Source organism: Plectropomus leopardus, chromosome 15, assembly GCF_026936395.1.
Source record: "Plectropomus leopardus strain MGB_pleo_1.0 chromosome 15, ASM2693639v1, whole genome shotgun sequence".
NCBI lineage: Eukaryota > Metazoa > Chordata > Actinopteri > Perciformes > Serranidae > Plectropomus > Plectropomus leopardus.
In genome coordinates this window covers 30,153,386-30,167,243 of record NC_142190.1, presented here as the reverse complement: position 1 = coordinate 30,167,243, position 13,858 = coordinate 30,153,386, and the positions used below count along the sequence as shown (strand labels likewise).

The 13,858-nt window shown below is 37.8% G+C and overlaps 1 protein-coding gene across 15 annotated transcripts in view; it reads right to left on the bottom strand.

The window, feature by feature from the left end:
• Nucleotides 1-11,107, bottom strand: part of picalma (phosphatidylinositol binding clathrin assembly protein a) — a 48,807-nt gene extending 37,700 nt beyond the window's left edge. For all 15 annotated transcript variants that reach the window (XM_042499240.2, XM_042499243.2, XM_042499241.2 and 12 more), the window contains exons 1-2: nucleotides 10,976-11,107; nucleotides 10,535-10,782 (exon numbers count right to left, since the gene is read on the bottom strand). In XM_042499240.2, the coding sequence (XP_042355174.1) occupies nucleotides 10,535-10,664 (130 nt within the window). In that variant the 5' untranslated portion in view covers nucleotides 10,665-10,782; nucleotides 10,976-11,107. The remainder of the gene's footprint in view (nucleotides 1-10,534; nucleotides 10,783-10,975) is intronic.
• Nucleotides 11,108-13,858: the final 2,751 nt, after the last annotated feature.

Below are 13,858 nucleotides of genomic sequence, written 5' to 3'. Positions count from 1 at the left end.
ATTGTGTTTTATTGACTCAACAACTTGTCTCTTACATGAAACTGCATTAAATTTAGACTTAAATTAAAATAAATAGCCATTGAATGAAGAAAAATCAATAAAAATGACATAAAATTGCTGGCCATTTTAAAAAAAACAGCCTTTCTACCCTGCTACTGCGACTTAAAAATGTTTTTTTGCGATAAAACGTAAATATGTGGCCTTTGTGGAGATTTAATAATCTGTTATTTTGCTTTGGCAACAATGTAACAAAAACATTCATGCCAATAAAGCTGATTTGAATCTGATGTGTTGTTTGAATGAATCAACATGCCCCATAACAGAAATTAAAAAAAAAAAAAGTAAAATGTAGTGAATGTCTTTTTTTTTTACTAGTGTGCCAAAAAAAGTTTAAAAATCATTTTTAATGGAAAACAAAAATTCTCATCAGTAAACCATGATCTGTAAGAGGTGAAAAACTTGATTACACTAATTATTTATAAAATCTATATTAACTGAGCTAATGACTTCAAAATGTTTTTTGCGATAAAACGTATATATGCGGCCTTTGTGGAGAAGCTGGTTCTAAAACTTTGCTTTCACTTACAAAAATCTGCAAACAGCTTCTCTCAACCATTAATGTAATCTGATCATCTGAGAACAGATTGACAGAACAGTCATCCACCCCGCGAGTCACAAACTGCTGTAGAGGAAAAAAAAAAAAAAAACTCATGAAAAGCTCTGCCTTCTGCGCTGAGTTCAGGGACACACAACAACGTCGGATTTTAGAATGAGAACACACAAAAAAGCTACCGCCACATATACATGTATACACTGTCATTCTGTGGGAAACACTGCATGTAAAACATTAAAAATGCCAGACACAATTTCAAAAATAACATGGCAAAGAGAGTATTTAATAGCATGTGCCATGACTGAGAATGGCCCCTTGGAGCAAATAAGCTAACTGTGTGTGTATGTAACAGAAGTGTGAAGAGAACAAATAAATGAAAATACAGTAGAAACTGCTGATGGTGATCACGTCTATACGGGTCAAAAATCTATTTGTGCCAGCAGATGTTTTCTTTCAAAAAAACATCTGTACTGTTGTCACAGACGTAGCAGCAGAACAACAGGCACAGTGTCAGTAAAACTTAACCATTCACTCACTCTGCTTCTCCTCTCATCCACCGATTCCATCAGCTCTGACCGGGTCAACTGATCTATTATCCACACCGTGACTCAAACTGCTGCTGAGGGATAAAAATAACTAATGAAAAGTATTCCATGTGCAAGGACCTGCCAAAATGTTCAAATTCAGAGCACAAAATGAATTTAAAAAATGATACATGCACACATGATTAAAAAAAGAAAGGGGAGGTTTGTTTTTTCCATCATGATTTCACTGTGAATGCAGCACCAGCCTCAGGTAACAAGCTGGAAGCAGACAGTTACTGTGAGCCAAAAAATTATGGTGACATGTAAAAAAAAATGTACAGAGAGAGAATAATTGTACTTTTGAATTTTTTTTCAATATGTCATGTATGAAAAAAAACAAAAACAGACAATGTGAGTGGACTACTTGACTACTACAAGCGAACTATTTACACAGCATTTGTATAGAAATGATTCTGTCATTTCTCACTAAAAGCGATTTCCACTGTCAAAAATAACTATTTTCTGGCTTCAAGTGATGCTTAACATGTTAAACAGCTGCAGCAGCTTTTTGAGTCTGAGGCAAAGCATCATAACGCAAAACTGTGACCAGAATTTAATTATTAGGTTGTAAACTGTAATAACCAATTTAATTTTCTTGTAATCTTGATCTGTAGTGATAAAACATACAGCAGATGTAATGTTTTTTGTTTAAAATGAAATAAATCTATACATATTAATGATTTAATTGGTTAGAAAATAGGCTGTGGTGCTTCTGAAGTGCATCTGCTAAGTAAGAGGTTTTATTCAACTGAGCCCACAACACATCAAATAAAGTCTGTTCAAAACGATTGCTCGACATAAGTGGTAAAGCTTTTCATGTTCAAGGTTGAATATGCTAAATATACAGACCAGAAAAAACGACAGCCTATACGAGGACGCGCTGACTTTTAATTAGTGATCTGTGGCACAAATAGCTGCTTTATGACACGGTAGTCACAGCTTTAATTTAAGCTTCTACTTAAGCAGTTTTACTAAATGTGTGTGCTTCCTTTCAAGATAACGCCCAAACAATTCTCAATTAGATGCATCTCATTTTGGAAATCCTGTGGGATTTTTAGATAACATGATTATAACATGTCTGGGGTGTTGAGGGCATTCCAGTGGCCGAGTGTGGTTGCTGAAGTCATGTATGCTTGCAATCAGCGGCATAATTGCTCGGAAATGCATCAAATGTACACCAGCCAATCTCACATCTGATCAGCTCAGCTCCCGTGTGCTCTGGAGAGGGGCTGGGTTATGTAATAATTTCCTGTTGGCTGTTTACCCATGGCAATCTAAGGCTTGCTTTAGGAACTACAGGAACACTTCCTGCTTCGGGAAATGTCTATCCTTATGATCCAGACACTCTGAACATGATGTGTGCTAAAGCGCACATGGAGCCCCTGAAACTACAGCCCGACTGAGGCAAAATTCAGATACTTTGTGTGGTTTCATTGGAGAGCTAGCAGGAGACAGGCTAGAGGTGTACGACAGATAATACCAATAATTATGGATGTTAGTTTCCGTAAACCTTGCTTTCGATAGGCAGACAGGCATTAACCGATACCAAACCAGTTCGTTTTTAAGGAAAAAAAAACAACAACAAAAAAACGGCCTTTTAGTGTGGCGCTCCAATGTTTTAGTGAATTTTAGCACAACATTTCAAAGTGCTTTCTATTTTTGGGCGGTGAAATTTGAATGTTTTGTGATGTAAATGTCTTCACTTTTATTTTACTTTCTGTTAGTTTTGCTAACAGACAGCTGGCCAGTTGTGTTTTTATACTGAAACATGCTCGTTGTCTAACCTTCGCTCTCCACTGCTTCCTTAGCTGCTCTGCACTGCGCACCACCCAGGTCAGGAATTAGCTAGCTACTGGCAACACTACTGGAGCATGATGCCCACCCCCCAGGTCATCCCGGTGAGTAAGCGGCTTCATTTTTGACAGCAAAACCCTTTTAGCATGTTAACTATGTTAGCCCCACCAGCTGTGCTGACACTGTTAACAGTGGTAACAGAGCTAACACTGATAACATAGTCAACAATGCTAAAAGTTTTTTACAGCTCAAAACTAAGCTGCTTACTAACCAGGGAGAGCTGAGGGACCGGAAGGTGGGCACATCGTTTCCACAGCAACACTTTTGGGTAAGTGTAGCATTATGGAGGGAGGATCACACCGAGACGCACTGTGCCAGGCACGACCAGAGTCGGGTGAAATGCAGTAAAACGAAATTACCCTACAGACCAACCCTATAGACCAGCATGTGTCTATAGGGTTGTAACTGTACAAAAATAGTCCTATAATCAATTTTTTATACACTGATATCTGCATATGTATGCAGAATATATCAACAAAAGGGCAAGATTTTGTTATTACTTTTTGGATGTAGGCAGAGTAGTATTGAACTATCACGTTTGGTGGGCTGCATGCAGGTAATGTTAAGCGCAAAAGAGGCGTAACACGATGCAGTTTCAAAATACACTGGCTATAGTCTGATGGCCATTTAGGTTTTTATTTATTTATTTTTTCAACACTTCATTGCATTCAAAAGATAGATATAGAGATGAGCCAAAGTGTGGTTAGGACCTGTCTCAAGTTGCTAATCGAACTGATCGGCGCATGGAAAGGAAGTTTTGCCCTGAATATCCACTGGCTACACCACAACCCCTGATATATGGATTGCTGCCCCATAAGGCTTGTTGTCAGACAAATGGCTGATAAGTACTAACATTTCCTCATGAACCTAGCCATGAAGCTTGTCTTCAGATTGATGGCTGATAAGTTCCAAAATTGCCCATAAACGGCTTTATGGACAGGAAGTGGCAAAGCACTAATAAAAAAAAAATTAAAAAGCAAAAAACAAACAAAAAAAAACCTCTGTCCAGAAAAACTGTACAAAATTAAGAAACTTTTGTTTTAAGAGTCAGAAAAAGGACATGTGTCACATGTTAACAACAAGTCTCCACTACTACTGTGGGCTCTGTCGCTCTACAGGAGCGACCGCCTCATGATAGCTAGTTTGAGTTGTGCTATTGAATCTCCCAGGCCTTTCAGAGTCACAGCGGGCTCCATTCAGCTCAGCTGGTGGACTGGGCGTCAGCACTCTTTTTAAGAGTCGTCACTTGATGCCACTGCAGTCACATGCTCCCTGCGCGGCCTTGCATTTAGCGTGGGGAGGGTGAAGCTGTAGGGCAGGGGCTCTGGGAGGGTAAAAAGGTACATAAGTGTGCCTGCCATTATGGCTCAGATGAACTCACAACAGATCGCCATAAGTGAGGTTCTCAGAGTACTGCTGGGAGGCCGTAAGACTGGGGAGAATACTAGGATACACATACTTTTATGATTTGACACTTCATGCAGTCATACAGGGGCCAACACAGGAGCACTGATTCATATTGTGAACAGTCCCGACTCCTCAAATAAGCCTGCTCCATTCTTTAGAGCACATTGTCAAAATGCTCTTCTGGAAGGTCTTTAAACACTCAGCCTTAAAATTTTACATGCCTACAATTCTTTCGGAAACCCATTTACATCAACAGTTTCTGCAAATCTGTAAACCCAGACTCTAGTTTTACAGAATAACAATGTCCGACCACAGCAAGCCGCGTAAACTTGCCTCACAGGCCATACAGTTCCAGTGAGTAAGACTTAAATGATGCCAACAGAGAACCAGATGAAACCAAAACCACAGTCCAGCCATCAAACTCAAAACAGGTGAGACATGAATGAGATCTTTCAAAGCACAGAGGTTTCATTCCATACAGATTTGCATGTAGGCCAAGGGTGTGGGTGAGACTGTGAGAACATAAGTGCCTCACTCAGTAACCTCACAGGCTGTGAACTGTGGCAAACAGGGAACAAATGGACCGACCAAAGGTGGAAGCATTACTCAACACTGCTTTCCTTACACCATAGACTGTGTAAAAATAATGAACATCACCACTATGGCATCATCTATAGACTGAATCACCGTGATGTAACGCTAACAGCAAAAGTACAAAACTGCCTGCTGTTTTGAATAGCAGAGATATGCAAATTTGGTTAACTTTTTTACTTCTGTTGTCATTTTCAGCTGTAACTACTGTGTAAAAGATATGTATTTAAACACAGTGGTCCGACTTATATGACGTTTCTGTTGTGTTGCTGCTATTAACACTGTTGCTTTGCCGACGTCTTTAATAAACTAAATCTACCGTCATGGAAGCAGAACAATGTACTGCTGTGGACAGGAGCCAGAGAAAAACATATTATAACCCATTACGAAAAAAGCACAGTATATTCAGCTACTTGCTCCTTTTTACCTTACACAATAGCTGATTGAGGTAGCAGTAGACCAGCAACTCTGCTGTACGGTGGAGTGAAATGACTTTTTGTCTAAATGGAGTCTTTTTTTATAGGGTTCGACAGATTATCGGCCTGGCTGATAACCGATATTTGTGTTGTATATGTGACCGATATTTGGGATTTTGCCAATTATCTGTATCTGCATTTTATTTTAATGATCGCAGATAAAATTAATTAATTAAAAAAACTAAGTCCACATGGGAGGAACTTTAACTTTGTTAAAACCCAAGGGAGCTATTTTCATGTATTCAATTTTTATTTGAATTTTGACTTGACTTTATATAAAAAATAAAATGTTGCTAGAAACTTGCTGTATTTAAAATTGAAAGTTTCAGTTTTGATTTAACATTAACGTATGGCATTTAAACAAAGTTTTGTGCTGTAGTTTGTTATACTCCAAATTCTAAATATTGACAGAAAGTTTTTCACTTTAATTGTAAATGCATATCGGTTCCAAATAGTGGTCAAAATCAAAAGGGAGAGGGTGGAGCAATGGAGGAGCGAGGGGTGTACAATAACAGCTCACCCTAGATTTTAAATGATGCCTTCTGGTTTGAATAGTTGATTATCGTCTCAATCATTATTTTGCTCATGATGTAATAATAAAAACAAACAATGTGCATGCCAAATATACACATCAACCAAACACACATCAGCAGAGCACATTGTTTGCTAAACCCTCTCTGCACACTGTAACAGGAAGTATTGCAAATGTCATGTTAGAGGTGTGTAACCTGTAATAAACCTCCAATCATCAAGCCCTTTCACACATGAAGCCTAAAAAGGGTATAAAACAAGTGCTAAGCAAGTCTGCAAGTCTGTTTCTTTTGAGTTAAAAACAGTCACATTACTGCAAAGAGCAGCTTTAGAACATTATAGTTTCTCAGAAACATTTGCTTGTGCAAACCAATCAAAATATTCAAAAGGATGTGGTTTACTCCACTTGCATTTCACATCTGCCAAAAAGAAATCCCCAGCACGATCTAAAGTGCATGTTCACTCACTTTTCTGTTGCAAAAGTATCAAAATAACTCTTAAAAATGGCATACTATTCTGGATGTCTACCTGTAATGTAATATCTGCTAAACTGGGAAGGCCGGCAGGCGGGAAAGAAATGATAAATGCTATGAATAGAGCAGACTGGCCATCGAAAAAACAAAGCATTTGAGGCAGCCTCTCTGACCAGCACCAATGTACGGCAGATTGGAAAGCATGTGACGCCAATATCAATTAACACAAAGGTACCTGTACCTTCTAAATAATGCACCATGGACCACAGGACATAGTGCCCATTCATATACCAACCAACTCTATGGGAATTTCCTCTTGAATCAAGACTTTTTTATGCCAGTACCAAAGGTCAAAAGCCACTGCTGACTTCATATATTCATTACCTCATGAAAGACCTTTGAGCACTTTAACAGCAGTGAGTACTAAACTTTACAAACGTGGACAGAAAAAAAAGATTGCTGGTATGCACTTGGGCTGCCTGCTATTCAATAGCAAGCCTCAGCAGAGGAAATACTATACATCACAAAAATATGTAGCTACAAAGACCACATGTCCAAAAAAATCTGTATTTTCAGACACTTCTAGGGGTTAAACTGCTATAAAACCTATATGGTGTATATTTTCCCAGAAGTAATTTCGCACTTACTTTAAAGAAACGCGCAAGTAAATAAGCTGACGCTGGCAGCAGAGGTTGATTTGTTCACCCTTCACTTATCCCCGTCTGGTAACTGCAGAGTGTCTTTTAAGTTATGTGACCAAGTTTATCTAGCATGTCAGTGTTAAAGAATGTGAACTGCGGTCCAGCACAAACTCAACGAAGACAGTGCGAAGGGCCAATATCTCACCTGCAACCCAGACAAGAGGAAGAATAGCAGCTAGACAAACTGGGGCTATATCTGGCTGTTCAGGAAACTCCAAACACAAGTGCACCCTTCAGACCTCTTTAAATACCTCAAAGTTAAGTGAGATTCCTGCTAGGCAGTGGGTCTCTAGATTACCTCAGGGGGGGAAGCTTCCGTTCAGCAGCTCCACAGAGGAGCCACATATCACCTGGTTGTCTGGAACCAGCGAGGTCATTGGGACATGGCCTCATTACTGCATACTCCCATCAGCTCAACAGTGTGGTTATTCAAAAAACCACATATTCACACATCAAACACTGTGCTCCTTGCTCAAGCCAGGGCTAAAAATACAAAGTAAATGGAAGTGGATTCCATACCAAGGGGCTGCCTGCAATATGCAATACACTGTATGTTTAGCCACTTAACCCTTTGAAACTTGCAGCAACACTACTCTTCCTGTGCTGCTGTCAGACATCTTTCACAAGTATGTAAGCCTTTAAACAAAAAAAATGGTTAGATTAATTTCAAAAACATGAGAAAAAAGGCAATGAGCCACTTGGTAAGAAATGCTGCACAAATTTCAAGAAATGATTAGATTTAAAGAAAAAAGGGGGACACTTTAAAAAATGTGGAAAACTTAACTAAACTTAACTTTTTTGATTTTCTTCTTGTTTATTTATCCATTCATTCATTCAGTTGTTTGTTTGTTTGTTTTTACTAATTTTCTTGTACTTTATAAAAATGTAGTGCTAATTTTTGGGTCATTTATTCTTTTGTTGCTCATTGTCTTCTTCCCATGTTTAAAAAACAAGCGTTTTTTTTTTTTTTTACTAATGTTCTTGGGCTTTTTTATAATCTTTTGCTAACAGAAAAAAAGCACTGTGGTGAAACACACTATATATATTCATCAATTCCTTACTCGGTACGCCACCATTCAAACTACAAATGATAATACTCAAATATAAATAGCTCTGTGTAGGCAAGGCATATAATTTAGAACCTTATATCATGTAGCCTACAGGCTGGCTGACGGCTGCTATTCAAATAAAACTGAGATGACCAGTTTGCACAGTAAATGCACTGCATATTTACTGCTTGTAGACCAAAGTGCTACCAAGTTCTGGTGCGCCTTATCAGCAAGGCTGGTAGAAGTAGGCCAATATCTAAGATAGTCTTTCCCTGAAGAAAAACAACAGAATGGATAAAGATGATGAAATATGAGTAATGCACAGTGAGCAAATACCTGTAAGGCTACGAATTCTGACAGCTAATGACGGTATGCCAATATGTGAAAATATAATGGATGTGTTACTTCCACACTATTTTAACAACACAGACTAGACACACTTTCAAGCTCAATGATCATGAGCATGCTGATGATTGTGAACTCACAATAAAAAAAGGAACAGTGAAATATATTCATATGATCTGCTTGACCTGGAAGCCACTGACAGCACCATGGAGGTCTGGGAAAAAACACACACTCAAACATGACCAAAAGGTCACAAAGTGTAAAGGCTGTGTCAGCCATCCAGCAGTCAAACCTCTCCAGATCCACTGAAAGAGACGGACCGTCTAACCAGTTGGATAGATTCATTTATTAATAACAGCTCTAAACTAAAATAACCCTATTCAGAGAGATGGTGACAACAGATGCTGCTGAAAATGTATTTGCTTGTGCACTCGTGATAAAGCTATATAAGTCCACAACCCCACAGCCAGTTCCTGAAATAAGTACAGACTCAATAGGCACTAGAATTGCTGGCCTTGAGTATTCTATTGAACTTTAAGCGACGCAATTATCACACCATACACTCGGGAAAAGCAAAGTCTTAATACAAACACAGCACACATACTGGTAGCCTCAGGATGTCATTCTCAATTTTTTTAAGCATATAACACTTAACTTCTATGTGTTTTTATAAAGTTGGGAGTATACAGAAGTCGGCTCAATGCCTGGATCGACATCAGCTGTCTTGTGCTGGGTTCAGCACCTTTCACAAGCATTGATATCTTAAGAGAACTGGTTTGATTTCTTTTGAATACATGGGAAAAACGCAATGATCAACTTGGCAAGTCCCACAAACTGCAAAAAAATAAAGATAAATAAAAAGGTAAAAGGTAATAAGAAAACCTAAAAATAAGCTGGAGGATTACAATATAAATCTTATGATTATATGTTTAAAGTTATGTTATAGACAGAAAACATATTAATTAACATATTATTCTCTTTTTCCCCCAGTTCGTTTCTCTTTCTTTTTAAAAAATATTGGCATCTTCTTAGGGTCATCTTCTTGTTTGTTTTTGTTTTTAACTTTTTTTAATTAATTTCTTTCTATTTTTAGCTCATTGCCTTCTTCCAAAGCATTTGAAAAATAAATAAAGCCAGTCTGCTTAGGGTTTAAAGGGCTAAGCCGGAGTTGCATTATGCAGTTACTACATCAAATTAAATGCCTAGTTTCCGAATAAACTGCTAGCTACCTACTTTGTTGGGACTTAATGGCCACTTTAAAAGCTGAAATATATCTTAAAGGTGAGTTTTTGGTGGACCTTTGTTACCAAATTGAAGTTTGAGCCATGACATTTTAGGCTGACATTATTATTTTATAGGCTAAACAAATTAGCCTTTTCTATTAGCTAAGTTAACTTGCTAACGTGACATTTTTGACATTAGTCACTCTCTCTAGAGCTTATTTAACTATCCAAAAAAGGCTTCCTACTCGGAATAAACTGTCTGAGTATATATACTACCTAAGTAAATAATGTGACTGTTTAGAAGTTGTGGTTAATAATTTTAAAGAAAAAAAAAGTTACAACGAATTAACATTAGCATTAAAAAGGACCCACACTGCTAACACTGTCATTTGCGAACTACTTGTCAGCTACTATGACGGTTAGCCTTGCTAACGTTACTATTTCCGCTGAAACGAATGACTCGTATCTATTGAATGTCTGTAGAAACGCGTTTATTAGTTTTACCACTAGACCATCCACCACGCAATGGTTAATTTAATGTAACGCTAACGTTATAGTTAAGTTACATGTATGTGCAGGCCTCACAGCCAAAACACAGCACTCGGATCCCTACGTTGACTTAAAAAAGCCGAGCCAACTTGAAATAGCACAGTTACAGCTATACTATTAAATATATGTCATACTTACAATCCAAATGTTTCTTTTTTGGCCCCATTATTTCATGCGTGGTCGCCTTGCACACAGTTTTGGAAATCGCCGAGCCGGTGACACTGTGCTGAGCGGCGGTTATCCTGTCTGTAATGCTCTGTCCAGACATCCTGTATCGGATCAAATAAACGATCACCGTTACAGAAACGCTCTTTCCAAATCCAGTGGAATAGCCTCGGTTTTGTGGCCGGTGTCGATCTTCAAAGGCTCTGTGCCACCTGACAACACTGGAGACAAGAGAGAGACAGACAGAGACGATACAATGAGACGACGGCAGGCGTTAGATTTCGCTTGTGTGCTAGCCGGCTAACGTTAGCTAACCATTGGTAGATAAAAATCCAACTCGACTTTAGTTCAAGACACTAACTGAACCTGAATAACGAACCATCCATAAGCTCCCAATGACTGAAAAATACCAACCCAGTCTTATAATCGATCCCTCACGTCTACCGTCTCTTCTCCGCTTCCCGTACAAGTCTTTCTCACATACCGTAGATAGACTGAATAAAAATAGATGTGAGATACTTCCGGAACAACTTTCCACAATAAAAGCCCCATTGAATCAAAATTTTTAGAAGCAAGACAACCGAATACTATCATGACAACAACTATTCGTGGATGTAAGTTTCACTTGAATAAAGTTATAAAATAAAAACTTATTATTATTGATAAATAGTATTCTTTGTATGTGTATATCTTTACAAACTCATACTTTGTCATTTTGGGGAGCTGCTAAGAAATTAAGTCTCCAATAATGTCTCTCTGTGAATGAAACTATGGCATAGTCAAAGGCTTAATTTGCATTAAAAACAAACAAAAACTATGTAATTTGGTTTTACTGTAAAGTTAGCAAGAAATCTGTGAAAAGTCCAAAAACCTTGAAAACTTGACAATCAAAACAAAAACAGAAACAACAAAAAAGTACAAAACGAGAAATGACCTGAGGAAAAAAGATGCTCAAAATGTATAGTTATTCTCTAAAACAATGCTAAATATATGATTAAGAATATAATTCACTGGACATTTTTCCATTGCTTTAAAAAATAAGTCTTCTTTATCTACAAATCTTTTTTTCTTTTTTGCTTGCATGGTGTCAGTAAACTGAATAATTTAATTGTTGAGAATCATCCAAGATAACAAGGTGTGTAGTGTTTCCATATTGACAAAAGTTTAAACAAAGTATGTCTGATCTAAGCAGCCAACTAATTTTATCCCTGACATTAACATGTTCTGGAGCAGGTAGCTGCTCAGCATTAGTTACCATGGTGATATTTTATCCCTGTAAAACATGAAATAGCTTGGTAGCCCTGCTAATAAAAGAGTTTGACCAGCGGTTAAGGTGGTTAAGATGGCTGACTTGCTTAAAGTATGTCTTTCACATCATTTTTGATGGTTTAGCTGATCATACCAGCTTGTGATGGTCACTCTAGCTGGTTCATCCATTGAAGTTCCTGTAAAATTAAAACCAAATCAATGTCTTCGAGTATGGGGCATTAACAGTGTCATGAGGGGTAAGTATAGTCTACCATCAAAGACCAGCAGGAAGTGGGTCAGGACCCTCTAAGACCATCTTCCACCAGCTCACTAAAAACAGCTACCAGACTAGGCTGGTTTTTAGCTTTTTCTTCAGCAGAGAGCACTGAAAATGTTAGCCTGCAGGCTTCTGGTAAATTGAGCAAAATTCCTATCATGGCAAGCCATAAGAGTTTTTATGATTCAGCGAGCAAAACATTTAATTGAATAACCTCCCTCATTTCACTCAGAGATCTGGGCAACTATGGGCTCCTAATACTCAGCTATTGTTGGCTTACAGTTTCCATAATGTTGTATAAATATGCAAATAAAAGACAAACAGATCCAGCTCTGAAACACCATGTAATTATTGATTCAACAAAAATTTAAAACAATGTAAAATTTATTGACTGCAATGGCTGACTACCGCCTTGTGACCACAGAGGCCAAAGCTCCTGCAAAACAACAGCCTGGACTGCCTCGTAGTCTGGAACTGTAAACTGTCTCCTCTGACGAAGTGCTGTTTCTTATTCATCAAAAAATGAAAATCATCCAAAACTTATCTCCAGTAATCATAATACTGCATGTAAAGCAGTCGGGAACAATATGACAGCAGTGGAAACCTTTACTCATCCAGTGGGAGGGAGAAGGTTAGTCCTTTGTCAATCCAATGGAAATTTTAGGCTATTTGATAAAAAGGCAAATGCAATTAATATCAAATTAGCTGTTGGGACAATTTTAGGTAATCAGAAAAATGGTAGGGAAATATCCTCACACCACCTACCATAAATTACACCTATGGCTACAACATTGAATTAATGGCCACAGTTACGTGCACACCAATATGCCGCTATTATTACAAATATGACAATATTTGGGATTTGATGCAGGTCATGTAAACAGCATATTACTTTAAAAATGTCCAAATCGGGCCTTTTTCCAAATTAAACATTTTCGCGAGGTATGGCTGTATCATTGAGGTTTTAATAGCATAATTACAGCCAAGTCAGAATATGTGTCTAAACTGGGACTTTAACTGCAGTTTGTGACATACGGCCTTTTGTCTGTGTACAGTCAGCTCTGTGCATTGTCATGGATATGTTGTACACAAACCAACTCATCAATAGTTTGCAAGGCTGGTATAGAAATGTATGCAGAAAAGCCTACATGTTTGCATGTAAACAGGAATATTTGTGAAATATTCACTATCATTGGAAATGTTGACAGCTTACCAGGAATATTGTCTTTTTCAGAAGAAGTGCAAAAATCGAAACATTTTGTGCCTGCTTGTGCATGTGAACGTACTCAGTATGTTAACACGCACAAATAATTCTATTGTTTGCCCGTAATTCAGAATATCCTGTTTACATGACTGGTATCAAATTCAGAATACTGTCTTATTTGGAATCAAAGGGGAATAGTGTTTATGTAACCATAGCTACTGTGAAACTGAAACTGTTTAAAATCTCATGATGTGAACTGTGGACTCCTTTTCACACTGAAATAGCTGCAGCTTTCAGTGATAATTGTTTTATCAGTGGGTTTTTTTTGTTGTTTTAGTTTCTCAAAATGATTTGGTGTAAGATCTCAGTTCCTTAATGCAAAATTTTATGATATACTGCAACTGTAAAGGCAGAAAACTAATAAGACGTATGACCATATACACCGCCTAGCTTTACAATTCAACCAAATCTACATGACAAAACGTGATTTGACTGCAGTGGTCATGCTGGCCGCTACCTGAACATTTCTTATTTATTAAATATGAATATCATTCAAATTTCTGTCCAC